Source organism: Cariama cristata, unplaced genomic scaffold, assembly GCF_000690535.1.
Source record: "Cariama cristata isolate BGI_N322 unplaced genomic scaffold, ASM69053v1 scaffold12543, whole genome shotgun sequence".
In the NCBI taxonomy this organism is placed as follows: Eukaryota; Metazoa; Chordata; class Aves; order Cariamiformes; family Cariamidae; genus Cariama; species Cariama cristata.
In genome coordinates this window covers 1,178-27,186 of record NW_009606710.1, presented here as the reverse complement: position 1 = coordinate 27,186, position 26,009 = coordinate 1,178, and the positions used below count along the sequence as shown (strand labels likewise).

The following is a 26,009-nucleotide window of genomic DNA, read 5'->3' as shown; positions in this document are numbered from 1 at the left end:
ACATTCCTGCTGCACCGTAACATCACTATTTCTCCACCGACAGCAGGGACACAGAGATGTTCTCTCCTCATTCAGATTTATACTACAGCTGCCAAACATTACAGCAAAGTTCAACAGCCATGAGAACAGGTTTGGGGGTTTGTTGTTCTGTTTGTGGTTTGGTTCTTTTCTCCCCTCTTTTTCTCTCCCCTTCAAGCTATTGCCATTACAGAAATGGCTCATCATAGACTGGAGTGTTGTCACGCTGCCTTTGCCCTCTACAACATCCCATTTACCTTCTTCTGGCCCTGCAGAAGTACCTTCAGAAAGCATACCCTGCAGGTCACCCGTTTCAGAGTTGTTTTCCAGACCACCCGACTGTGCTCCTTCTGTACGACATGCTTTAGAATTTGATCTGAAGAAAGAATTTAGGAGAAATACAAAAACCCACGTTAGAAATTCAGCTTTAATCCAGCTATGGAAACAAATCATTTTAGTGCCACATCTAGTTTTACTCATTGTTTAAGTCTCTCGCATACCCACTTAAACTTCCAGCTTGGATTGATTTAGAAATATTTAAAATCTTGAAAAAAGTAAACCTGGAAAAGTTTATGATGAGTATTTTCCAAAAATGGTGACTCTAGCCATTTCGAAAAAAAAAAAACCCAAACCCGAGTACTCCATTGCACTTTGCTTAGCTAGCCAACAGGGAGTTATTATAAAATTGCTGAAAAGTAGAGTCACGGTGAAAAATATTGTCTTAAACGAGGGAATCAAAAGTGATAAATTTCAGTTAGGCGTATTTTGCAAGGAATAGTGGGAAAACAGACTGGGCCTGCCTTTCAAATCAAAGCATCAGACTACATGCACATCTGACCAAAATAAAAGAAAAAAATAAATAAAAGACAAGACACTTCTAACCTAGCTATAAAACCCAAAATTGATATCCAGAGGGAACAGCAGCAACCAAGTAAACTTGAAAGTAATTTCTCTTCCACGCTACAAGCACCTGGTTTTAGTAGAGCGGTATTTTTTTTCCTAGATCAAGGGAAGGTGAGGGAGGAGATAACAAGAGGAAAGAAGAATAAAACCCTTACCCTAGAGCACCAACTTTTCTGGTCTTCTCTACAGCAACTAAGCCATTCAAGCCAGAAACTCCCACATCGGAATCCGAACCTTCACAAGGCCTCTCCTCCAGCTTAGGCAGCGCCTCTGAAGCACTGCTGTTAGCCAGGGGCCTGGCAGAGTGATGCCGACCACTCAACTTGGAACTCCCTACGCCACCTGAGAAAAGAGGGAGAGAAACTCAAAGCACATGGAGCCTTATTTCAGAAGGCTGAACATCCAGTGGTTTTACATTGCCGGTTTGCTTCCAAACACGTGCATGCACAAGCGCACCTTCCTCACCCTCACTCTTAGAGCTTTACATTTTCAAGTCAATGTATGGGCAACACATAACCATTTGATATCCACTCTCTAAACACACAGAGCTTGTTTCAGCTGCCATTTCTGATGGAAGACTCAGGTAAACATAGATGAATCCTTCCCCATCTTGTGTAGTTAAAACTTATCTTCTAGTAACACAGACACCCTCTCCACCGTTGTTTTTCCCAGCTATAAAGGCAAAGTTGTTTGGCTGCAGCAAGGCAGCCTTTCCAGTCACGGCAAGGGTGAAACTGGGCACAAAGGTGACAGTTACACTGTGTCAGGACTTCATGGTATTTTCCAGTTTCTCACCCAAGCCTTCTGTATCTATTTAGCATTATAAGACAACAATTGTGATACTCCATTCCTTCTCTTAACACCTGAGAGGGGCAAAATACCAATTCCTGTGTCAGGTATTTCATTTCATTACCACTTAAAGACAGGCATCATAAAACTCAGGAGCAGCAACATCATACAAGTCTTTCATCACATGTATCTGGAGTTTTCTTGAAATCACTTTAAGTCAAATCACAATTGAAGCCTGGGTCAGTACTTGTTGATCTACGATTTTCTCTATAAAGTTAGCTCCTGAAACATCTTCAGAGAGACCAGAAGTAACACGTAACACGCATATTTACGTTCTGGTAAGTCAACCGTGTGGCACTGTTTCACAGCAGATCAGCTATCAAAGGTACAAGAACGTGAACTAGATATGAGAAAGGATTCAGGCACGTTTCCGGGAAGCCTCAGTTGACAAGTAAAAGGCTTCTTGAAAAGCTTTCGTACAACAGATGCTAAGATGCATCCCATCAACACAAGGAAAGAGGACCTTGTTTACCTTCAGAAGTTTGACTGTCTCCCTTTAAACGAAGATTGCTATCCCCACAGTCCATAGCTCTTCGTAAAGACAGACTACCTGCTGCTCCAGAGCGAACAGGTTTGGGTGAATTACTTTTCTTACTTGCAGCTGCAAAAATATTTTAAGATGTGACAAATGTTCAGTCAAACTGCTGCAGTATTCTGTCTTCATGCTTGTTTTAAATGAAGTTAAGCTCCACATTAGTCTCACTGCTCATTAACTCCCAATCCTGCAAAAAACCCCTTCCACACCCTTCCTGTCAAAGATGTGGGCTAGAGGGAAGCCCAGTTAACTACGGATGCAGCCAAGACTACAAAAATAACATTCACTTGCCTTACACTAGGGCATCCTTCAGAAAGCCATCATCCAGATTCCTTCAGCCATCACGGAAGTATAAAGGACAGGGACAGCCAAAACCATCCCTTCAGCTCTTAAACTCAAAGTCCCATGTAACAAAGGACCTCAAAAGCAAGAGTGAAAGGCAGGTTGCGGGATTCACGCTCTTTACCACTTCCCAAATTAAAGATTCTCTGAGCACATGTCAGTGTGGATCCTGCTACAGAAACTCCTCTAGGCAGAGGAACAGAGGAGTGGTAACTGAAGAGCAAAGCACCCAGTTCTCCTGTCACCACGCCCCATAAAGGTGGGGGATGGAGGTTCCAATGCAGGTCAGAAGATTGCTCCTGTTTTCCAGAGCACTACACGCCTGTTCCTCTTGTTCCGCTGCAGAATGAGGTGACTGCCCAGTGCCTCAGTAACTTTTGAGGGATGAGGCATTGGCTAAAGAAACACTACGCAACACACAAAAGCTAGGGCTGCCAATGAAGTGGCTAGATCCTTCCGTGGCTTACTGATGGCACACTTCAGGGCTCCAAACTTTAACACAACGCTTTTTTTTAATGTGCCCCATCAGAGGGGAAATTCTCTGCTCTGTGGGAGTGATGAAATGCAAAACACCTTTGCTGGAGTTGCAAAAGCCCTGTCTTGCAGGGCAGTATGGAAAGGGATGGAGGGGAATAGAACTATTCTACCGGTTCTTTAGTCCACTCATGTTTATAATATGTGTCTTACTCATCTTGGCTCCCAAATGCAAGCAGTAACTTGAATCAAAACCCAGAAGGCTGGAAAATCACCTCTCCCTGGCAACAGGGAAGTGAGAGAGGATTAACAATCAGTGCTTTTATTCAGGATCATAAGCAACAAAGCACTTCCACAGCCTTCATGCTGGTACCCAAAAGATTCCACGCTGGCTTATCAGCACTGCCACTAGGACTCGGTGACAGTACCTGAACAGACTGATACACGGCACCTCTGTGAAAGAAGTCACCTTTCCAAAGGCAAAGTCTCTCCAGAGAGAACCTTGGCTTACTGGAATCTTAGCAAGATTTCAAGTCACTAAAGTATAGCAAGTCTGGAATTTTCAAAAAGTTTTGTTCACTGGCAAGCACCATGAAACATCCTCAAGTTCACAGATGGGCCAGACGCAGAGCAACAGACAAGAAATGACCTTCAGCTAGGATCAGTTCGATATTGGATTAAACTTCAGAACATCCTCACTGCATTAGGTGTGTTACTGTTGTGGAGCAAAAGTTTTGGTGCTTTTACCGAGAAGGGCTGAAACCAGTTTCAGTAACATTTACTTACTCAAAGGCACTGTAGGATTCTTACAGCTGAGCTTGAGTATAAGTAACTACAAAGGGTCTATTTCCAGATGCTTGCATATATAAACCACCTATACAACTGACATCTGTAAGGGTGACATTTAAATCCCCCCTTTTCCATGCACTTACAATTCCGTATGTAACAACTGGTAACTGAGGACTTTGTCAGTAGCTCCATTCCTATTTCTTGCAGCTTGCTGCAGCTCTCTGTTCCACAGGCAGCTAAAGCCCCTTGCTCAATGGAGAAGAAGCTGGGCTGTCCATCACATGAGCCAGTGTTGCTGCTTCTCACTTCTGATAGTTGGTTTTTTACATCAGACATTTTGCTTCGAACTTCCGCCATCTGAGTTTTAAGTCTTTTCAGCATCTTCAAGTCAGGCGGCACACGCCACATTGCCTGGTGTCTCCGCTGATCTCGATCTTTTAGAGAATAGGATGATGCTTTACCAAAGGAAAAGTTAAACACAACAGGTAAGTAAAACTGTTCTCAAATAAAAACAGACATCTATTTTTAACAGCTATAAGAATTCTACCTTTTGCCCTGCTATAAAAACAAGGGGCAGAGATGCTTTCTCCTGTACTGGTATGGCACTATATTTTGGTTGCAAGCACCACACAGCTACCAGGACAGCAGATTTTCACTCCCTGCCTGCCATGGGAGAAGGCCCCAAACCCTGCTCACTGGAAGGAGGCAGGCTCCCAATACTACTGCATGAATTCTGATGACAACTGAGCTATTACTCTGTATCGCCAGACAAGCTTGAGTTCACAGGCCTGGTAGCCAGTTTATGTCAAATTTTTTACATGTTTTTATAAAATTTGTTGAGCGTGTGTGTCTAAGATTGTCATACCACTAACCTATCACGTTAACATATAGAACTCTCAAAGAAATCTGAAACTAGGAAAGGAATTCCCTTAAGTACCTAACACCAGAAGATCAGGTCGAGGAGCTAATACCCGAGTAAGCCCACATGCTGCTCAGCTGGAATTAGATCAACTTTGATGTCTACTTGAAGCGTTATAAATTCTGCAAGTGTTTCACTGCAAATTCAGCTGTTCAAAACTGTTAAAGCCAAGTGGCTCTTAGAAACCTTCACCTCAGGAGGTGAAGTCTGGCAAAGTCCAAACATAACAGCAGCTTTCTTGTAGCTGACTCACTTGAATAAGTTCTGGGAACAGTCAAACCTTAAGGGAACCTCAGCAAAACAGGTATTTTCAGCTGTGTAAGCCAGTAGCTAAAGATGACCAGGAAGCCTTTCAACACAACAGGAGAGCTTAACCTTGCTCAAGTGGCATTGCCCTTTGTGCTGTACTCTCTCTTAAGGTCCTTTTGTCTAGGCCTTTTCCAGGCAAAACACAGCTGGGACTTACAGTTCATGTGCTGCTTCCCCTCTTCGTACTTATGGAAGTGACTTCCATTTCCAGAAATATGGATTACATTCAGCTGAAAATTCATCTGAGTGTTCATGTGACTACATTAAAAAAGCTAATCACAAAGGAACACGTAGGTTGAGCTAGCTTTTAGATTCAGTGACACCAACATCACTGTTGCAGCAAAAGCAAGCATTTATTTGTGGACCATTATTTCTCTTCTGTTCTATTAAGTCACCAAATGGTTGTTTCAGAATGACCTGAAATAAGATGTTGTGGTAGAGGGCCAGCTAGCTCCAAATAAGCGTTAATCACGATAAATGTGTTATTGAGGTTTGATTTATTTTAATTCTTCACTAACAGAACAAGAGAAAAATGCAACTTTCAGTAATAGCCACGGGTGCCAGGATTGTCAGCTATCTTGCTTTTGCTGCACACGAAGTTAATTGCTGTTTTCGGTAGAACGGTCCTAACTGAACCACAAATACTCTTCAAAATCTTCAATTATTTAAATACCATCACTCGTTTTGGCTCCTGACATTTTGATCCATTCTTCCACAAGTGCTTACATGTGCTTTTCCAGCCTTACTACTGCAGACACTTTTCTAGTTCTGTTTTAAATGCCTTTTTTATACAAAAGTAAATTCCAGGATTTATTTTCTTGTCAGTATACACTGTGCTCCGAGCACTCTCAGCCACCAAGCGTACAAACTGTGCAAAGTGAGAAGTGTAGCTGCTTCCTCAGCAGGTAGCCATTTCGTGTTGTTTTGTCTTTCAACGCTAACCTCTCCTAGAAAAGGGCCTTTCATTCATCTCCCACAGTTGTAGTCAAAGAAACAGCATGAACTGTATCTCCACAATGTTGCTACACAAAACAGCCAGCCAGTTGAGTCACATCCCCCAAGAAAAGAGGAGAAGACCCTCCTTGATACACACTTCTGTTTTCAGTTGAGTCATCTGGCATTCTCAAGCCAAGGTCAACCGTTAAGACAAAGAATGCGTCAGAGCAGGCAGTAAGATGCAGTGTACTGATAAGCACAGACGAGGATATGGAAGCCTAGCTATCAATGAAATGACTGCCTGTCATCCTCCTTTCCCCCTCCCCTCCTCAAAGCTGCTTCTAACTCTAGGACTGCATTCTCAGAGACATCTACAGGTTGGAATTAAATCATGATACGCAATGTACAGTTACCTCTGCTCTGCAGAAGAGAGGCAGGTGGACGTGGCTGAAGGCCCCAAAGGTTTTCCATACCGTTTCTGTCTTTGAGATCCAACAAGTGGATTAAAATTAAGGGATCTATATCTAGTAAACTGCTACTGGCTGTTGAGCCTAGGGCACTTCCTCCTCGCCTTGAAGGTCTTCCACTTGCACCGGTGTAGCCATGGCTAGTACCTAAGGAAGAATTACAGAGGAGGAGTGTGCATATACGTGACACAGGTGATGCACTATTCCCTGTAAAAATAAAAACACAGAGCTCTACAAGCACGTTAGGAATGAAAACATTTCAAGAAAGTTAAAGACATCACTATTATTTCACGGATTTATGGATTCTGAAAGCAATCAGATATACTTCTAACTACAATTTAAGCTAAAAAGCACCAGAGGGTGCTTTCACTTCATACCTTTTATGTAAATCTCTTAATAGATAGATTGGTAAACAAATCAATACAAACAGCATTTATTCTGAAGACATGCACATAAACTTTCTAGGTGTGTTTTGTCCCCCTCGCAATTAGACTAAGGGAGGTGTGAGTGTGAATCTTCAGTTAAGTTCTGCTCTGTGTTACTATGTTCCCATGACATGGTGGCCAAGGCACTCAAAAGATGCAGACAGTCCTCACAGATCTATTTTCTCTGAAATTAGAATTGTACAGTTTAGTAGAACTCCCTTCCAACAGAGACAGGCAACACTACTAACATTGACTAGAAAATAGTGCAAGCAGGTAAATGCAAGAAGCTCAAGTGAAGAGATTGTGTCACCTTTTACAAATGTTGTTAGAAATTACTTTCTAAAAGCTCCTAAATAAACACTGTTTCTACAGCTGCTGTGCTCCTACTCTAAAGGCGATCCTTTCAGAAGGAAACATACATGTCCCTCAACTTCCTAGCTCAAGAAATTCTCAAGTAGTTTCGAAACAGCAGCTAAAATCAGGACAGTTAAGGAATTCTGTCCTTCAAGCACTAGCAGACTTCTACAGCAGCATAAATACCACTTCCAATGAATGCCACTTCTGCTATCTTTGCCATAAATAAATACACTTAAATTCCATACACATATATTTCTTTCAGAATCTTATTAACCTATGGCTAATTTGGGCTATAATCATCTCTAGGCTGCGAGAAATCTTAGACCGCCTTTTCATTATTACAAGTCAAGCAGAAATACATTTTAAATGTAAGAATTCTTTACTTCATGCCCTCCATGTACTTCAGGTTTTACAGTGCAGTAAAACCTAAGTGAATGTGTCACGCATTCAGAGGCCACACAGGCATCAGTAAAAACTGCTTGTCGGTCTACTTTTCATCAGAACGGAAGGGGTTTCAAAGAGGCAGAAAAGCCTCCCTTCAAACTTCTGCATCATTTTTAAACAAGCACATTCAGAAGATTGCGCCCCCTTTTTTTTATTGAACCAGTGAAACGTTCCTGCTACACTGCAATAATCAGTACAAACCACATGATGCAGCATTTCCAAAAATAGCAATGCCTGCAGAACACACAGCTTGGTGTTGCTTCCAAGAACTGGGGAAGGAATCCAGCAGCGTTTCGCATATATGGGAATTCTGAAGGCTGTTTTCCATACCTGATGCTCCAGGAGTAGCAGCAGCTGCTGCATCCTCCATAAGATCTCCTTCTTCCAACTCCATATTACTGCTATATTCCACGTCATTTTCTCCAGACCTTAGGAGATGATCAAGGTGGAAAAAGGAGAATACAATTATTAGCTTTTCTCAGCTCTTGTTAAATGTTGTGGCACATACCTTGAAAACGACACAAAGCACTATTTTCTGCATTCCAAGCTACACAAACTCAACAAATCAAAGTGTGTTAATTAAATGACTGACTCACTAGCCAAGAGTCCAAAAGTGCCATACGTATCTAGACTGTAAAATCTGATCCTGCAAACTTCTATATTTGTATGTGATACAACACATTCTCATGTTTTAATGAAGATTCCAGGGTTTGACATCGTCTCAACTAAGAACCTTAAATTCTCTCGTTTAAGTAACTGTCCTTATTATCACTCTCCTACTACTACAACACTTCCTAATACCAAACCTCTCTTTCATTACAATGTAGAAACAGATTTCTTAATAGTGTTTTGGAAAAGAACCTTCACAGACTATCACTTGTCAAAGACAGAATACAACACTAAAATAAATGAAGAGATCGGAAAGATAGTAACTAGCTGACCAAAAAGTCAACGTTTAGCATTAACTGTATCACTTCATGTTGTCTCCAGTATAGGAAACACTCCTCACACTGCACTGGAATCCCCCCCCACACCAGAAGTGTGCTATAGCAAGTGAATCAGTTTCCATTGGAACTAGGATGATTACCCTGGCAGACAAGGTGATGATCTGAAAGGCATTAAGTTACTTACATAGTTTCTTCATCAATATCATTTTCTTCAGTGTTACTAGTTGCTGTTGAACTAGCTGAAGAGCTGCTACCATCAAGGTGGTTCACCTCATCTTCTCCAGCAAGATCTATATCCAAGTCACCATCAGACAGCTCGTGCTACAGGAAAAGCAGAACAAGTCTTTATAAGAAGAAAGATTTCAGAATGCACAGGTGCATTCAGCAAGAGCTACGAACAGAAACTCTCTCTCCCCAGAGGGTCACACTATCATACAAGAGTTAGGAGGGTCTCAAAGCACAACAAAGGCTGGTAACCAACAGAGAAGCTGGATTTTTCAGCTGCAACTTGAAAACTTGTCTGTGGTGGGATCTATTAGCTCTGTTCTGGAACATCTCTCTAATGTAATCTCTTGCTGCGAGTTCTCAAGTGTGTTCTCCTCTTTCCATACAGAGGATAATAAATCCAATTTACAATTCAGAAGTTCACTTATGTTTCTACTACTACCCTATCATAAAAAGCGACACATAAACAAAGAGGCAGGAAAAAAAATAATTCCTACATTAAAGTCTTCATGCTGGATCTTCTCTTCCTCCTCTTCCTTGCTATCTCGCACTAGTCCCGGAGCAGCAACATTCTCAAGTAGTACTTCAGTGCTTTGTCCAGATTTCTTTGATCTTGTTTCTGGACCATCATCATTCTGGGGACTAAGATGAGTGTCTGGAGGTGAAATGCCTCGTGCTTTCTGAGTCCGGGAAAGTTCAATCGCAAGCCTCTTAAATATTAGAAGGATAGACAAGAGTATACATAGAAGACAACAATGGAGCACCATCATCAAATCAATTAAGTTTGTTAACTTGCATATATACTATTTTAATAACATCAATATCAAACTCCCAGTAGCAACCCAAATAATCACAATTGTCAAACGTGAACATTATAACCTAAAATAGGTAATTACTGGTCAGTAAAAGGTGATGTTACATTAATTTACATGCCACTTACTTCTTTAAGGTTATTTATTTGTTGGATGTAACTTGTCTGAGCTGCTTCCAATTGAGCAATGTACCAGTGTTGATCCCGGCACTTTTGGAAGAAGGTTGGCGAGCGCACTTGGAACCTTCAAAGGAACATTTCAAAGTTTTTGGGGTGGGTTGTTTGTTTTGGTCTGCTTTTTGTCCGCCCCCACCCCCCCCCGCCCTCAAATCCAAAAAACCCTGCATGAGAACATCATACAACCGGAAATCTAGTGATGAAATAACAGAAAACATGTACTTCTATACTCAATATCCTGAATGCACTGAATGGCAACAGTAAGTATTTCGTAGGAGAGACAGTTATGAGGGGTGGTTATCTTCACAAACCATCACTAACAAAATTAATGCACTACAAAGCATTTAACAGGAGCAAGGTAGGACCATACAGACAGTATTTGACGTAGATGGATAAAGCTTCTATATTTTGTCATAACATTGCAATTCCCACTGACACCATTAGTTCTCTTAAATTACAGGCTTCCTTTATCGCCAAAGCTCTTCTATACTCACTACAACTGGTCCTAAAGAGGGGGAGAAAACACCTTTCTCCTTTAATTCAGTTAGCTACAGATCTCTAGTCCAGGCTTATCAGTGTCAAGCATAGCTACTTCTCAAAGAGAGATAAACTTTCCACAACTCCCTTCAGCACATTCTCTTCTTTAAAGCTTATGACAGTGAAATCCATTTATGACAAAACATGTCACAATTATTTTAAATTCAACTACTTAATTATTTCCTATTTCAGTAGTAGGTGAGATGCTGTGAAACCATAGCAGAAAAGAGCCCCACCAAATTGTCTTCTTTACCTTAGGATCACAGTGTCATTTTGCCTGTTTAAATAGCCTTCATTGGCTAGCAAGTCTAAACGAAAGAATCTGTTGTAACCCCAGCATTCTCCAACTTCAAAATCAGAGGCAAACTCTCGAATTATGTTTTTGGTGGGATCGTTGGTAGACTGGTGAACCATTTCTACACGGTACTCATACCTACACAGGGGAAGATCACAGGTATTAATACCAAAATAAAGATGGCAGAATTGCTGAATGCATCAAGTTTAACAGAACTCCACTTCCTGGGAGGTTTGCGTGCCCAGCTGAAGAGGTGACTCAGTCTTAAAATTTTACTGAACGCTTACATATAAACAGTACAAGGGGGAAGAAAGTAGTAACAGGGAGTAGAGTGGTAAACCAACTCTAGGATTGAATACTAGGAGACAGATACTCTTATCAGTTGTTTTGCCAGTTTGCTTTTTATCTCAAGAAAGCCACTGAGTAACAACATGAAAACATTATCTTTGGGCATGATTCAAAGCTCAATGGACAACAGAAGTCTCGCTGTTCTTCTCAAGAGGGCTTTGCATCAGTCCCTAGCAACACTACAGAACTTGAGGTCATTCTTTGCAAACCTCTCCAGATGCTTTGCCAATAGAAAAAACCAAAACAAAACAGTTGCTCTTACTACAGGTTTGCTTACTTGGATGTCTCTGGCAATCCAGCAGACAGCTCCAAGAACACAGACAGGTAGTAGCCCCGAACTACACCATTTCCATCCTTGAAATAAACAAAATTGAGAGATAAATTGATTAAAAAGAGAAAGCAAAAACCAGAAAAACAAGACACCTTGATATACCCATGAAGTTTACAGAACAGCATCAATCAATACAGAATTTGCAGCAACAGTCTACTTTGTATGCTATAGTTTTGATTTTTAGTCTTCTGTGACACGGAACTCTTACTGTAACTTCGATCAACATGGAGTTTGCACCTGGAAGCACATACGCAGTCTAGTATTGGTATCTCAGATATAAATCTTAAAACAGAGCTTTCATTACTCTATTAACATTTTAGGGGTTCAATTAAGTGGAAGACTGAATACATAAACGTGTCAATATATTGGAAAAACATTTATTTAACATACAGAAAAAGCAGTAAAAAAGCTCATAAAATCTACTTGGCAGTTTATCACAGTCTAGTTCTTCTCAAATTCTCAACACGAAAATAGCTCAGGTTAAACATTAGTTCTGAAATATTTTACATACAGCTGCGTTTCAAAGCTACTTAACTTTTGAAAGAGTAATTTCTTTAAAAAAAACATGCAACACAAAAGTTAGGTCAGTTAACTGAGAAACAATATTAGAATCACCAGAAATCAAGAAAAAAATATGGCAAAACCTCCATCACACTCACCTTAATCAAGGCTGAAGAATGGCTCAACTTGAATCCTCTAGGTTGAAGAAACGTTTCAACTTACCATTTAAAAAAATAAATTTTAATGCCTTCTGTCACCACACCTTATGCAGTCATTCCTGAATTTACAATACTGTGAAAGTTTACAGAGAGGTCCACCTCTGCATTGCAAGAATACAATTCTGTGCGTACGCAGGCTTAACAGGTTAATCCAGCTCTCCGAAGATGCCACGTAAATCACTAACAAACAAAACTTGTACTCCACCACTAAACACATATTTCTCCAAACACAGCTGTAATAGCAGCCAGAGCTTCCTGGAAGCACTGACCAGACTAGTGGACTGTCAAAAGATCACACCTTGTGGGTTAACATTCCAACACTGACAAAGACACTGCCTCAGAAACCTGAATATTCAGCCCACTGAAAGGACATTAGTATAATACATGTTTTACTGTCAGCATTTGAGAACTGGATGCACAGGAAACCAGATTCTCCTTCAACTAACACCTTGTTCTCCTCCTAACTTCCCAAATAAGTATTATTCATAAACATAAATATGGTAAGTTATTCTATACTTCAGTTCTGCAAGAATCATCTGCAAAAAACACTCGGACAAAAAGAGTAAAAATATCTATTGAAGTTCCTATGGCATATTGGTAAGATCCACTTTTAATTGTTTTTAAATTAACCAGATTAACTATACTGAGAATGTTCATGCTGGATATCTGGATGCAGAGAAGGAATAGTCCAACAGCTGCTGATCAACCCTACAACCTTATTACATTCTTTTCATAACAGCTTTTTATATAGAACACGAGAAGAGACTAATTGATGTTTCCTTACAAGAGAAGCAGATGAATGCTGGTTAAGTGTTTTTGATGGGATAACAACTCTTGTTGAAAATATAACTCACTGGATAAACTTTTAATCTCCAGCAAAGTCCTGACACTTGAAGAGGTGGACTGTAAACAGGATCTGCTCGCTGACGCAACGTACTATTGAGAAAGGAGAAAAAACATTTGCTATTGGGACAAAGCAAAACCCTCTATGAAATAGTAAGCTGAATACACGCTTGCACTCTTACACTCTAGAACCATCCTTCTTGCTGCACAGAGCGTGTAGCAGCGTATCAGACCCAGGCAAAATGTTGTGTCCATACAAATATACGTGTTCCTTGCAAAATTATCCAATCTTTTTTAAAAAAGAAAAATAAGTAGTTTGCCTTTATCATGGCAAATCTTTTTAGCTAACAGATTAGCTAGGGTTAATTGTTCACCTGGTAAACAAGAGATTTTTGATTGAATTCCTATAGCTTAGTTCCCATCTAACAGTTTTCTGTAGAGACTATTCTGTCTCTTAAAGAATTCTACTTGTACAGAAGAAACAGAAAAAGCTTCCCACTATTCACAGTAATTTAACATACATTCTTACCTGAAGTTTTCCAAGACAAACGTAGTCGAGTCATAGGCTGGAACCAATTCACTGGGGGGGACGGGGGCAGGAAATAAATATATTAGAGTTGAGTAACATGACATTAAAAAGATCCCAACTTTTGGAATCTTCAGAAGCTTTTAAGATGATTTAGGTCACCAGAGCGACTAAAATTCACTAGGACTACACTGGGCTATTTCAGTACTTCTGAAAATTCCATTTATAAGCCTTCTCCCCAGTACCTTTCCATGTGATAAGACACAACAAAACAAATATGTTATGAAGAATATGTTATGAAGGGAAGAGCAACCACAAGTACTTAAGAGGATTTGCCCTTTTATTTGTGATGGCTAATAATCTCTTAATATGGTGAATTTTTAATGTAAGACTCATTGGTAGTTCTAGAAAGGATGAAACTATTGCATGGCTGAAAGCACAAAGCTTAAATGGCTTGTGTTTCAGAGCCGGAGATACCTTACTGCCATTGGAAAATGAACATTCAGACTTAAACACCTCTCTGAGGAGAGTTTAATTATTCTTTTCAGAAAACATTTCAGGAAAATAGCTTAGAGATTGCATTTAAGAGCAAGCTAAACTGATTTTTTTTGCTAGAGAACACAAAACTATTTGAAGAATTCTTTTAAGACTTCTCCTACTTTCAATTTTTTTAAAGACACTTTTCAGCCAGCTAGCCTAAACTCTGAACAGACTTCCTCAGAACCCAGCACTAGCAGCACTCTCTTATGAAGAACTGTGCTAAGAAGTGATTTTGGCTATATATTCTGAATTAAGGTGACCTGCAGAGGCATCTCATGAGAGCCTTGCAATTATATACTGAATGACCCAATAATAAGAGAAAAAGGACAAATGAGTAAACTAAGTGTAAAAGAAAAAAACTTGTCAGCTGGAACCCACTGTCCTGACTCCCCAGCAGGGACTACAGTCATAAAATAAGCCCTGCTGGAACAGAAAAGCCTACTTGGAGCACAGGTTACTAACAGGAGTAAGTTAAGCAGTTTATCATTTTCAGTGTATGAGCCTGGACCCAAATTCAGCCAGAGAGATCACATTTAACACAGAAACAGACAGAATCACATTACCCCACAGATTACCATTGCCACAGCTCATATGGCTGAGAAGTATTACTCTGTTTCGCTAGAGATGGGCATCAGACAACCTCTCCGGCAACCTATCCATCAGCCACCTATCAGCTACTCCTTCAAACCCACATGTTAACATACAGTGGTACTCTCCTGTCCTAGTTTTATAAAAGGCTGACGTGCCTAAGAATACACATCTACCTCCCAGACTCACTGGAACATCCTCCTCCATACAGTGGGACAGTAAAATGGGATACTCTCCTCTTGGTTACTTTAAACATTTTTTAAACAAGCAAAACAAACCTTTATAAGATGGCTTTCAAGCTCAAACTACAACAGAAAGGAAATGCAATGTTCACCTTGTGAAGTCTGGGGGGACGGGAGTAGTCACAAACGAGGCCATAGGCTTCCGATGAACCTGCTGGAACATCATCAGGATCTCTGAACTTTTGGATATCAATTCACTCTTACTGCACGATCGTAACTATATGGGGAAAAAACAAACAGGAAAAAAACCCTTATGTCATTGATAGAAATCACAGATTTGACCACTTCTGTTTTCAAAAAAATAAACTGCATGTCTGTCAGCTTCAGAAGGATTACCTACAATTAAATGTAAAATGAAGCTTGGAGGTTTGGGGGTTTGTTTGTTTTGTTTTTTTCCCATTTGTTTGGGTTTTATTTCCCTTGAAACTGTCAGCTCTTAAGACTAAGAATTTGCTTATGATAGCCAATCATCATGTGTTCTAAAATTTCTAAAATTAGAGAATTAAAAATCAATAGTCTAATTCTGTCTCACTCCAAAGCCTGTGCAACCCATTTGGGAATTCTTGAATGTTTAAGACACTGAAATTCTACAATTAAAGTTACAGCAACTACTATGTACTTCACTTAAGTCAAACTAATTTATATATAAGATGCCTGATTAATACCAAGTCACATCTATTACTGTGTTTAGGCAACAATTACAAAGTAAATCAATCTGGAAAGGACACTTAATTAGACATTGGGATAATTTGCTCAAATACATCACAAGACAGCTATACAAGCTCCTGTGACATTAGATATTTCTTACGTTTTAGTTATTCCTTTACCACTGTACTGCCAAGCGCTGTACTTTTTTGTTCATCCAAATTTGAAGAAAATAAAGCCTGTATCTTAAATAGCAGGCCAAAAAAGCCACTTCAAACCACTTCATTCAAGGTTTCATCCTACAAAACCAGTTAAATAACAAAGGTCTTTTCAAAATCTGAAAAAAAAAAAAAAATAGTAACACCTATTCTTACATGCTCCTTGAATAGCTAGCACTGTATTTTCTAAACCTTTTTACTAAAGGAGACAATTTTTCTCTGCTTCTTATTTATACTTTAAACATTGGAAAAACATATCTTAAATTTATATTTTCAACTTTTTGTCAGGCTTCAGTGAGACTAATATGTACATTTTAAAAAGTCACATTTTTGCTACAAGTTCTTCAAATAATTCTATTTCTTTCACAAAAAGAATATGAAATTCAAAGCTTCTCTTGACAAAGACATGTATGACGACTTTAAATAAGCAGTAGAGACCTACACAGTAGCCAGATGTCTGCATCTTCTCATATTTTTTTTAGTTATCAAGTTTTTCCTCCTGTTTTGGAGGGAGGAGAGGTCATGTTTCACTACCACCAATTTCTCATTATTTTAACGGGGTTTTTTTTCTGCAAAAGAGAAGCGGACCTGCAAAGTTGCAGGATTTAGAAGATCCTCATTTGGGCTGCAACATAAGTAATTTCTGAATGATCTATACACAGAGAGCTCTCAGCCAACAGACAAAAAACCATGCTGATGCATGGTATGCAGGAGCACTCTTCCTCCTAATGTCATTGATTCTTCAACTAAGTCATTCCATCATAGGTATGAAATAATTAACTCAAGTGCAAGGAGAACTTGCTAATGGCTGATCAGGTGATAAAGCCAGCTTAGCATTCTTACTGAATCAAAAGCAGTGCAAGGAATGCAAGAGGAATACAGGACAAGAGGCATCACTCGCAAAGAAGCTTAGATCCCATCCCCAACCTAAAATGTCAAACTCTGCTGAAAGATAATTACTGGATGCAGTAATGCTTGAAGGCAGAAAACCCTTCCACTTCCTCAGAGCAAGCAGAAGTTGTTCAGGGCAAGTACAATCAAGCTCTCCAGAACTTGTATATTTCATTTACAAAAGCTGAACTTGTATAGCCAGAAGCAAGATCAAAAAAGTGATACCATCTCATCTACTTGAAAAGACAGGTGGACATGAATAAAAGAACTAGACGCAGTTCAGTTTTCCTCAAAAGCACAAAGAGAAACAGAACATTTTTATTTATTCTCCATTTATAGCCACCACTATCCATGTGCAGTTGGCAGCGGCAGAACGAACAGAATCTACCCATAGCGTCTAAATGCTAAGTTACCTTAAACAAACACGTAACTGTGTAGTTTTAGATGATATTGCTGTTAATCCCTGTACTAGTTTTTCAAGCAACAAAAGAGAACAGCTTTCATTATTTCCAGAAGACATACTTGTTTTAAGAAATTGTGCAACCTAAGGCCACTTAAATGAAAAGATTTTTATAAATAAAATAATAAGAAAGGCAAACTGAGGTGGGATCTATGTAACACATTTCAACTCTTCTCATAATCGCTAATCACCTGATGTTCTACTTCTTGAAGCAGCGATTCCAGAAGTTCAGTTTCTTGAGTTAGCGATGTCTTTTGACCTGTTTAAAGAAAAGAAGACATGTTTAAAGAGGAAAAAAGAAAAAAAAAAACACCACCACTAAGCCTTTTTTTTTTTCCTCTCCCCTCCACCTGGAACCTGCCCCAGAACCTACTAAGGTAAAGGATTTCTAAATATACCAAGGTTGATTGAGAAAGCATTTTAAAAGCATGCCTACGTTTTTAATTAGAGCTGTAGCGAAGAACTTGCTTGAGGTTAAGACAGTAATGAAACATTCTTTGTCCCAAATGGCAGGTTTGTTGTTTTGGGGTGCTTTTTTGGACCCCTTTTATATTAGTTGACACTTTTCTCCTAAAAGCCACCATTTCTCTTCACTTTGATGTTTAAGTGTTTTCTTTATAAAAAGGAACAAACAATGTTTAAATGTCTTTGTGTATTTCAACTAGCATGAAGACCATGATGAGGAAGAATAAAAAGCTAAGTCACATTTGTCTGTTCTCTATCATGGGGATTTACTTTGTCTCCATCACACAGTACATACCTGAAGTGTGTTCAGCAGTTGTTAGAAAAAAAGGTGTTACATGGACAAAATGTTAACCTGTACATACAAATAATGAAGACATTCTACCACAGCTTTAAGACCGATCTTTAATCAGTACACACCAAAACAGATCTTGTGACTGATTACTGTTTGTGATATAGGCACAAAATATGTATGAATATACGACTCCTGGATTTAACTTAAAGCAAATATTTTAAAGTACCGACATGAACTTGAAGAGGAGCTTGAAACATAGCTAATATACATTTCTTATGTTGGTTTGTTTCTAATGGAAATGAACTAAAAGAATAAACGCAAGCATTACCAAAGCTAAGGACATTTTCAAAGTATGAACATTTCAGGTTCTCTTTGGGTGGGTGGTGGGGAGAGGGCGTGTGTCTGCACGTCTGTGTGTGAAGATTTCAAGCATCAGAAATACATTTTTCAACACAGCTATTTTATTGCCTTACTTTTACTTCTGAGACAAGTACATAGATACAACATCAAGGATCTTTTGTCTGTGTACTTTGATCTACTGGTTGTACACCTTGCAGAACTAAGGTCATAAGTATAACATTTCAAGAGTATCTAAATAAACCGATATCCCAAGATGTCACCTTTAGTACATGCTCCTATCAATGCATTACAGAAATAAAAGCACACATGGAATAACCAAGACACAGATGCAAAATTAGCTGAGCAAAGCATGCACACAGTTACAGCCAACTGAGGAATAGTCTGTCCTTCTCATTGAAAGCTACACTTTATTTTTAGTAGTGTTGCTTCTGTAAGCTTCAATACCTATAAGCGTACCACCTGTCCTCCTGCCTCTATTTATACCAAGGAGAGCTAAAGTGACCAGTCCTCAGTTAGCAAAAGTGTCAGGAACCAAACTAGCAGCTCTGATTCCAGATGCCATCTTCTTCATTTGCAGACAAGGTTGCCTGTACATATGGATCCGAACCGTAGCTCACCAGACATCTCACATAGACTTCGAATTCTGTAATATATGCTCCTTTTAATGCAATTTTAAAAGATTATCAAATTACAAAGATTGACGTCTTGGATAACAAATGATGGTGTAAAAACACTTTATGTGACAGGTACTAAACATCTTCCAATTAGATGGAAATGTTCTCCAAGTTATTATACAGGAGTTTCTAACAGAACATAACCAGGTTACACGTAACAACTTAGAACTGTATCACAGTAACTACATAATTAACTAAAAGCTTGGCTGTAGGTAGAAGTTTTCTGTCAGCAGTTATGTTGCTTAACACCATAAAGTGTGTAAGGAGTCATACATCCAGCATAAGAAAGTTTCTCAATAGATTTACACATCTTTAATATATTGCTGCTACTCATAATAGATCAAGCAAATACCTACCCATTAATGTTATAAGCTTATTCTTCAGCTGAGTGTCTAACCGGGCAATCATCATCTCCACCGCATTCCTGATTTCTCGAACTCGTTCATCCTTCGCACTACGCACTGCCTCCACATTCCTCTCCTAAAACAGAGTTCAGGAAAAAACCCGCACAAAACCAAACCCTTCACACTTTTGCAAGTGTCACGTATTTACAAGTTGACTACTTTCTCTCAGATCCCAGAAGTGCCTAGGCCTCCCTAAAGTCCCCTCCAGCCCTATTTTTCTATGAGGGGAAAAAAAAAAACCAAAAATCCTGGTTTTACTGAACCTTCCATGTTTACAATTAGAAAACAGGAATGTGTTTTTAGGTGAGCTGTATTACGGGCAATACCTGTTGCCAGTTGTAAATATCTTTTGACTTTTAGTGAATACTTAAGCATGCCCTCTGGTGGGTGACCAAAGGTTAACAGTAAAGTTGAGCAACATTTTCTCATTACATACAGATTTGTCATATAGGGATTCTTCACTATCAAAATTTGTGAATGCAACAGCCAGTTTCTCTTCTGTAACTCAAGCAGCACAGAAAAGTTACCTTCTTGGTAACAAGACTAATTTAATAAGAATTGCACCCTTCACCATGGAAGGTGAAGGCCACAATCCTCTCAACAATTTACAAATACTTACAAGTAGCCCACTTGGTGATATAACAGTCATGTTTGAGCTGAAGCAGAGCTAACCTACCGCTGCATGTGGCAAACAACTACCTGAATAATAGCACAGACAAAAATCATACAGAAACTTGTTTAAAAAACCACAAAAACTTACTCTATTTGCACAAAGACTACACAATAAATGTGACAGCATTCAGCAGAACATAAAAATAATCCTTCCTAGAATACGAGAAACTGTACTGAATTGTTGGAATTCCCACTGAAACTGCGAAAGTTGAATGTGTCGATATTTGGGTGTCTAACACATTTACCCCTATGGGGAAGAAAAAGGAGGTAGACAAACTTCAAACCTCTAACCGGTGAGAAGCTTTACAGCCCATCCTGTAGGCTCAAAAGTACCTACGTTATATTCTCTTAAAGAAAGGAAAATGAGCTGTATGAGAATGAAGCATTTTTATACTTGTTCAGCATGGCAGACTGCACTTTTATAAGTGTTGACAAAAACGTATCTTTCAAAGAACTGCACATCTGTAGCTTTTCAATAGCACACACTAAAAGAAAAATTCCCTGTTAGCTAACTCACATCTTTTTCTGTCTGGCAACTATAAAAACAGTAGTGAGAATATGTTGATCTTTCCCATTGTATAAAAAGAGTAAAACGAAAAACATCTCTCTATGGGATAATCAGATTACCTTCCCAGAAGCAACAGCTTCTGAACAGGTACTGAAAGCATCATGAGCATATGAAACGGCATACTATTTCCATGTCCCACTTTACAGTTCTCCTTTGACAAGGATCCCATCCTACAGAAAAACTTAACATTATCTTGGATCGATTTCTTACCACTTCTTGCACTAAACTGATCAATTCCATGAGTCTTCTCCGAAGCTTTGCCACTTCTTCATTTACTTTTGTGACATGTTGCTCATAGATTTCTGCCAGTGGCTTAAAAGTATGTCCTCCATGCTGTTAAAAAAGAAAAAAGGGTAGGAGGAGGTGAAGAAAAATAGAGCATCTCATTTTAACTTTATTCCACTCCTATTAAATTACTGAAAGAGAAGGGAAGAAAGCCTCCTAGTGTATCACTCATTTTGGAGAAGTTCCAAAGCAGATTGTATGTAGGAAGCCTGTCTTTCACTTCCCTTCATAAGGAGTTATGAATTTGGCTTTCATACCATCAAAGCTTCCTGTCAAAGAGTTATTTGGAACCTCAACAGTCCTCCAAAAATAAACTGTTTCATTCACTGTGCAATTCTCTAACAAATCAAATAAGGATAGAAGGATTATTTTATTTTTATTATTATTATTACTAAAACACCCTTCCCAAAGGCAGCACACTGTTAACCACTTATATTCCAAACAATGACAGCAGTCTCTCCTTGAAACAGGCAATTGAAAGGACAATAAATAGTGTGGTGAATTGTGCTACTAATACAGCTTTGAAGACACTAAAGATTACAGGCCAGGACATTTAAATAACATAAGTGTTATCTATGTTTTCCAAAAAAGACTTCTTCCTTTGCCCATAAAATTCTCACCACCATCTAAAGTTTCTCCAAGACATCATGAAGTTTATGACAAGGAAAGTAATTCTGACCTCCTTTTGCCAAAATTCAAATTGCTTCTCTAATTACAAACAGAAGGTATCCCCTTTCACAACCAACGTTGACATTAAATTATAAATACACATACAACTGCAGTATTTGCACGGCAACTCGATAGCCGTAACAACAGTGTCACAGAATTTCTATTTCTTCAAACTGCTGTCAAACATAATGCTTGGAGTCTCTTATTGTAGCATACCATGGGCATACAAGCAAGCAAGTCTCGCCTTACCATTCCTCCCCAAAGCGCACACTGGTGGCAGATACACTTCTTACAGGTCCAGCAGAAAACACTGAGCTTTTCATGATGATTTTCACACCTTAAACAGAAAACACACACATCAACAGAAAACAGCTATGAATTTTCTGCAAATCCTATTTAACATTTTCACTTGTTTTGCTACCCAATACTGAGAGTAAAGCACAAAACATCAGCACAGTTTTGCCAGAAGAATATTTATATTCAGCAAAAACCTTTTGTAAAATAAATGTTGCTCTTGGTATTCTCTCAGGAAGTACTTCAGAGACAGAGAGATAGCATGTTACTAAAATTGGATTTCTACCCAGCAGATAAAGAACCAAATTCAGAATTCTAAAAGTTAATACTTCGTATTATTAAAATCCTAACCATACGCTACCTAAAGTAACCACAGAGAAATGGCTCATAAGCTTTTTGGACAAATTGATCTTTGTCATTTCTTAAAATTTCAGACACAGCAATCAACAAACTGAGCACAGCCAGGCCAGACCTAAAACACGTCTCCCCCTTCCGCCTCCATTAGGATGCGGGAACTTGGAGAGGAGGCAGGCATAGAACACATCATTAGTCCCTGTCCAGTTTTCAATGCTTCTTCTCACATCTTCTTCCTCCAAATCTCCATAATATGCATCTTAAAACACATAATAGAAGTGGTAATGGGATAAAACCGGGAGAAAAGCCTGCTGAGAAAGTACTGACAGTTGCTCCTAGGAAGAGAATACATCAGGAAATACAGTACGCTCCAAAGAGAATGAAGGAGAATGAACAGCAGTAACGTGAAAGATATAGCAATAGTAGTGCTTTCTGTGGGACTTCATATATCATCTTTCATCTCAAACAGGGTTTATCAACTACATTTTCCCAAGGCACTAGAAGACATCTTCTCAGAACAGCTTCTCTGCTTTTATGTGCCCAGATACCAAATCAGCACCCACAGTCTTAATGGGACTGCCAAACGAGCAAGCCATTGAGAGAACGCTTTTATGTCAAATGTACGGTTACTAAGAAGGGCTAAGAGCCTTAAGGAGTATTACTACCCTTTATGTTTCCCATATCTCTCATTTCAACTATATTGAGTCGAATTAGAAATAGTAGTAGTTTTCTAGGCAAAGACACTGAAGAGCTTTTCTCGTTTCATTAAGTATGACAGAAATGAACTCCAACTTTTAGTCAGACAGTGAGCACAATTTAGTTTTTACATAAAAGTTATCAGTTTATTCCCTAATTTTAATAATGAGCTGAAATTAAAAGCCCACTCATATAAGGCAAACTGCAAAATGCTTTATGTGAAGAATGCTCCATTTACTTGTCTTTTTCATTTTCTTCGTGCTTTGTGAGACTGCATAGTTGAAGTGTATCAAGCTGTTGTGTGACCTCTTCTGCCCAACGACAATTTATGAGCTCTCGTAGCTGCAGCGGGGCTCTGCAAGAAGCATTGCTAGAGTTAGAGCAAGAACTCAGTTCCAGGAGCTAAAAGAGAAACATTGAAGTGAATTCAGTTCACCAATCCTAGACTATCGGAAAAGTCACAAGCAAAAAGCTGAAGCTGTACTAGTTATCTCAAAAAAAAAAAAAAAGAAATGTAATGTTTTAAGTCGATTTGCTCATTTAGGGGCTGGGGGAGGTGGGCACCACAATGAACCACCCCACAATGACATATAGAATAGTTAGATGGGAAACCCAAGAACTATTTCCAGATTTCTTGATAGGCTCCTGGATAATGCTGGGCAAATAATTTCATTTCTCAGTGCTTCTTCAATTTCTCCCACTATTCCGCTATCCCCATTGCGGTGTTTCAATTATCCCCTTTGTAAAATGTAGATATATTTACCTCCTTACAAGCATTTTAGAGCTATTGATCAAATACTTTAAAAGCTGCATGTGAAAAAAAGTTCTGCAGAAATGGTTGGTTACTTGTTTTTCAATACCTCCCTTTCCTTAGGGGAAAAAAATATGCTACCTTCCAAGTTTTGGTCTACCACAAGCTAGAATTGCTAGGCAGTCAAGAACTAGAAGCGTTAAGGGGTGCCAGGGCTTGGGGGGATGCCGTGGAGCACTGCATTAAAATAACTAAACCAAAAACTACATTGTAGCCACCTTTCAGAAAAATCTGCAACACAGGAAGGTCAGTCTCACAAATTACAGGTATAAAAAAAGGTACACATTTCAGCCTGAAAACTGAAGTTTCTGGTCTCTGATTCTTGCAAGAAGAATATAAAGAGTTTTGTGGGGAATACCATCTAGTTACTCTTGTTACACCATCTACCTGCACTGAAAACTGCAGTGTAACAGGGGAAGAACAAAGATCTTGCTCAACTTGTCACAAAACTAGAACATATTTTAGAATAAGTATTATACCAAGGTAAATTTTTATAGTAACAGCAGGCAGGTCTCAAAAAACCAACCAACCAACCAAAAAAAATCAAGCTTATAAATTTAGTGCAACCTACACTGAAAAAAAGATCGATCATAACAGGATAGTACACCCAATTCCTGATAATTTATTTCTGGTATTAAAAATACCTTACCTACAATGAGGGCACTGAGCTCTTTGTTCAGTCAGCCAACGCTATGAAGGAAAATGGAAAAACATTTTTAAAGAGACTGTAAGAAAAGAACAGCAAGCAAGTACATTCTATCATTATATTAGTAGCTACTTCTTTTTATTACAGTCTTCCTGTATTTTTTCCTTTTTTTTTTTAACAGATTTTTAACTGTTCAACCACTTAGTCACAGAAGCAGCTACTACTTGTATCTTAGTAACAAAGCAACCACTTTTCTTTAGATGTCAAAGACACTTCAGCTAAAATCATCCACAGAATTTTGAGGTACCAAATACTCCATTAGAAACCACACACCTGGCACAGACTCCCTTAGTCACAGACTAAAGAGTATGTTTCAACAAAAGCCAGGAAAAGATACAACAATCACATTTGCAAAGTCTAAATTAGTAGTCTCCAAGGTAACATTTCTTCCTCTCAAGCTATTTATACGCAAGCTAGATACCTGCAGTTTAATGATCAAATCCACAAGGACGCTTTGACTGCGTCTCTCCCAGAAAGCTCCAAAGACAAGTAGCTTAGGAAAGAATTTCATCTGCCCACTACAACTTACAAGTATAAAAGCTTGGCAGTCGAAGGGCTTGTATTTGTCAGCTCAGTACTACATTTAAAGATTCTCATGAATAATCTCTCACCACCCAGCAACAATATGTCATCTAACATTCTTAATACGTAACATGAATCCTTCACCTATAGTTCTTGTCAGAGCTTTCAAAGCGAATGATGATCGTCTGTTCCAATCTCTGGAAATACTACCAGAGGTCTGAAAACCTCAGCTGAACCCTCTCCCACTACACTAACACATAACAGTGACTGGACTTGGAACTGAAGTGTTATACATTGGCAATCACGACCTCAATAAAACAACTGAGGTTCAGAAGCTGCTTCAACCTACTATACCAGACTCCCCTCAGAAAGATTTAGCCTGTACCTGATCATATCAGACTAGTTTGGTAAGCAATTTACAACATCTCCAAGACGACAAGAGGTGATATTATGACCTTTCAGTGCTCCATACTGACAAATGCAAAGTCAGCATTTGATTCCTGTCCCAACTTTTGTGTTTCATACAGATGTCGCTGACTCTCGAAAGATGCTAAATAAGGGATTGTTACATATCTGTTTCTTAAAAGCAATTATTCCAGATGATCCCTATAATTAGCACTACTGGATGCAATGCATAGCCTGCCGAGTTTTTCCTCAGGGTGTCGTAAAAGATTTTGAAAGGGAAACTGAAGAGCATAGAGCAGGAAAAAGGAATCCTTGGAACTCCAGGAAAAGGGGCAAGAAAGAAGCAAGAACGTGTTCATAAGATCAGTAGGTTTTAAGGTCATACATTTGCAAGAATAAACTATAAACTCACCCGAATACAACTGAAACAGCACAGCTTGGAGCAATGAGGACACAGACGTGCATCACGCAATTTCTCCATACAAATAAAACATCGGAACACTTCAGCAATGCTCTGCAAAGGGTAGATTATTGCTATTGTTAAGCCACTCATTTCAAACACATCAGAGTTGCATTTATTTTCCAGGCAGAGTGCCAGGTTTCACAAATGCAGTCCCATTCCAGACTGCTACAGATAGTATCTTTCTGTGAGATGTGCTAAGTCAAACACCGTGGCTCTCCTCCTCACTTTCTCCTACACTACACCAGCTCTTAGCACCCAT

General features: G+C 39.0%; 1 protein-coding gene across 1 annotated transcript in view; it reads right to left on the bottom strand.

Annotated features, from left to right (window-relative positions):
* The window catches only part of TRIM37 (tripartite motif containing 37), a 28,254-nt gene extending 2,486 nt beyond the window's left edge, over window positions 1–25,768 (bottom strand). The window contains exons 1-21 of the mRNA XM_009696472.1: window positions 25,700–25,768; window positions 24,304–24,344; window positions 23,082–23,198; window positions 21,749–21,836; window positions 20,756–20,878; window positions 19,258–19,381; window positions 17,302–17,369; window positions 14,989–15,113; window positions 13,530–13,580; window positions 13,012–13,093; window positions 11,385–11,461; window positions 10,718–10,897; window positions 9,880–9,994; window positions 9,437–9,649; window positions 8,899–9,035; window positions 8,098–8,195; window positions 6,488–6,688; window positions 4,054–4,365; window positions 2,243–2,371; window positions 1,077–1,263; window positions 276–394 (exon numbers count right to left, since the gene is read on the bottom strand). Coding sequence (XP_009694774.1) covers window positions 276–394; window positions 1,077–1,263; window positions 2,243–2,371; window positions 4,054–4,365; window positions 6,488–6,688; window positions 8,098–8,195; window positions 8,899–9,035; window positions 9,437–9,649; window positions 9,880–9,994; window positions 10,718–10,897; window positions 11,385–11,461; window positions 13,012–13,093; window positions 13,530–13,580; window positions 14,989–15,113; window positions 17,302–17,369; window positions 19,258–19,381; window positions 20,756–20,878; window positions 21,749–21,836; window positions 23,082–23,198; window positions 24,304–24,344; window positions 25,700–25,768 — 2,656 coding nt within the window. The remainder of the gene's footprint in view (window positions 1–275; window positions 395–1,076; window positions 1,264–2,242; window positions 2,372–4,053; window positions 4,366–6,487; window positions 6,689–8,097; window positions 8,196–8,898; window positions 9,036–9,436; window positions 9,650–9,879; window positions 9,995–10,717; window positions 10,898–11,384; window positions 11,462–13,011; window positions 13,094–13,529; window positions 13,581–14,988; window positions 15,114–17,301; window positions 17,370–19,257; window positions 19,382–20,755; window positions 20,879–21,748; window positions 21,837–23,081; window positions 23,199–24,303; window positions 24,345–25,699) is intronic.
* Window positions 25,769–26,009: the final 241 nt, after the last annotated feature.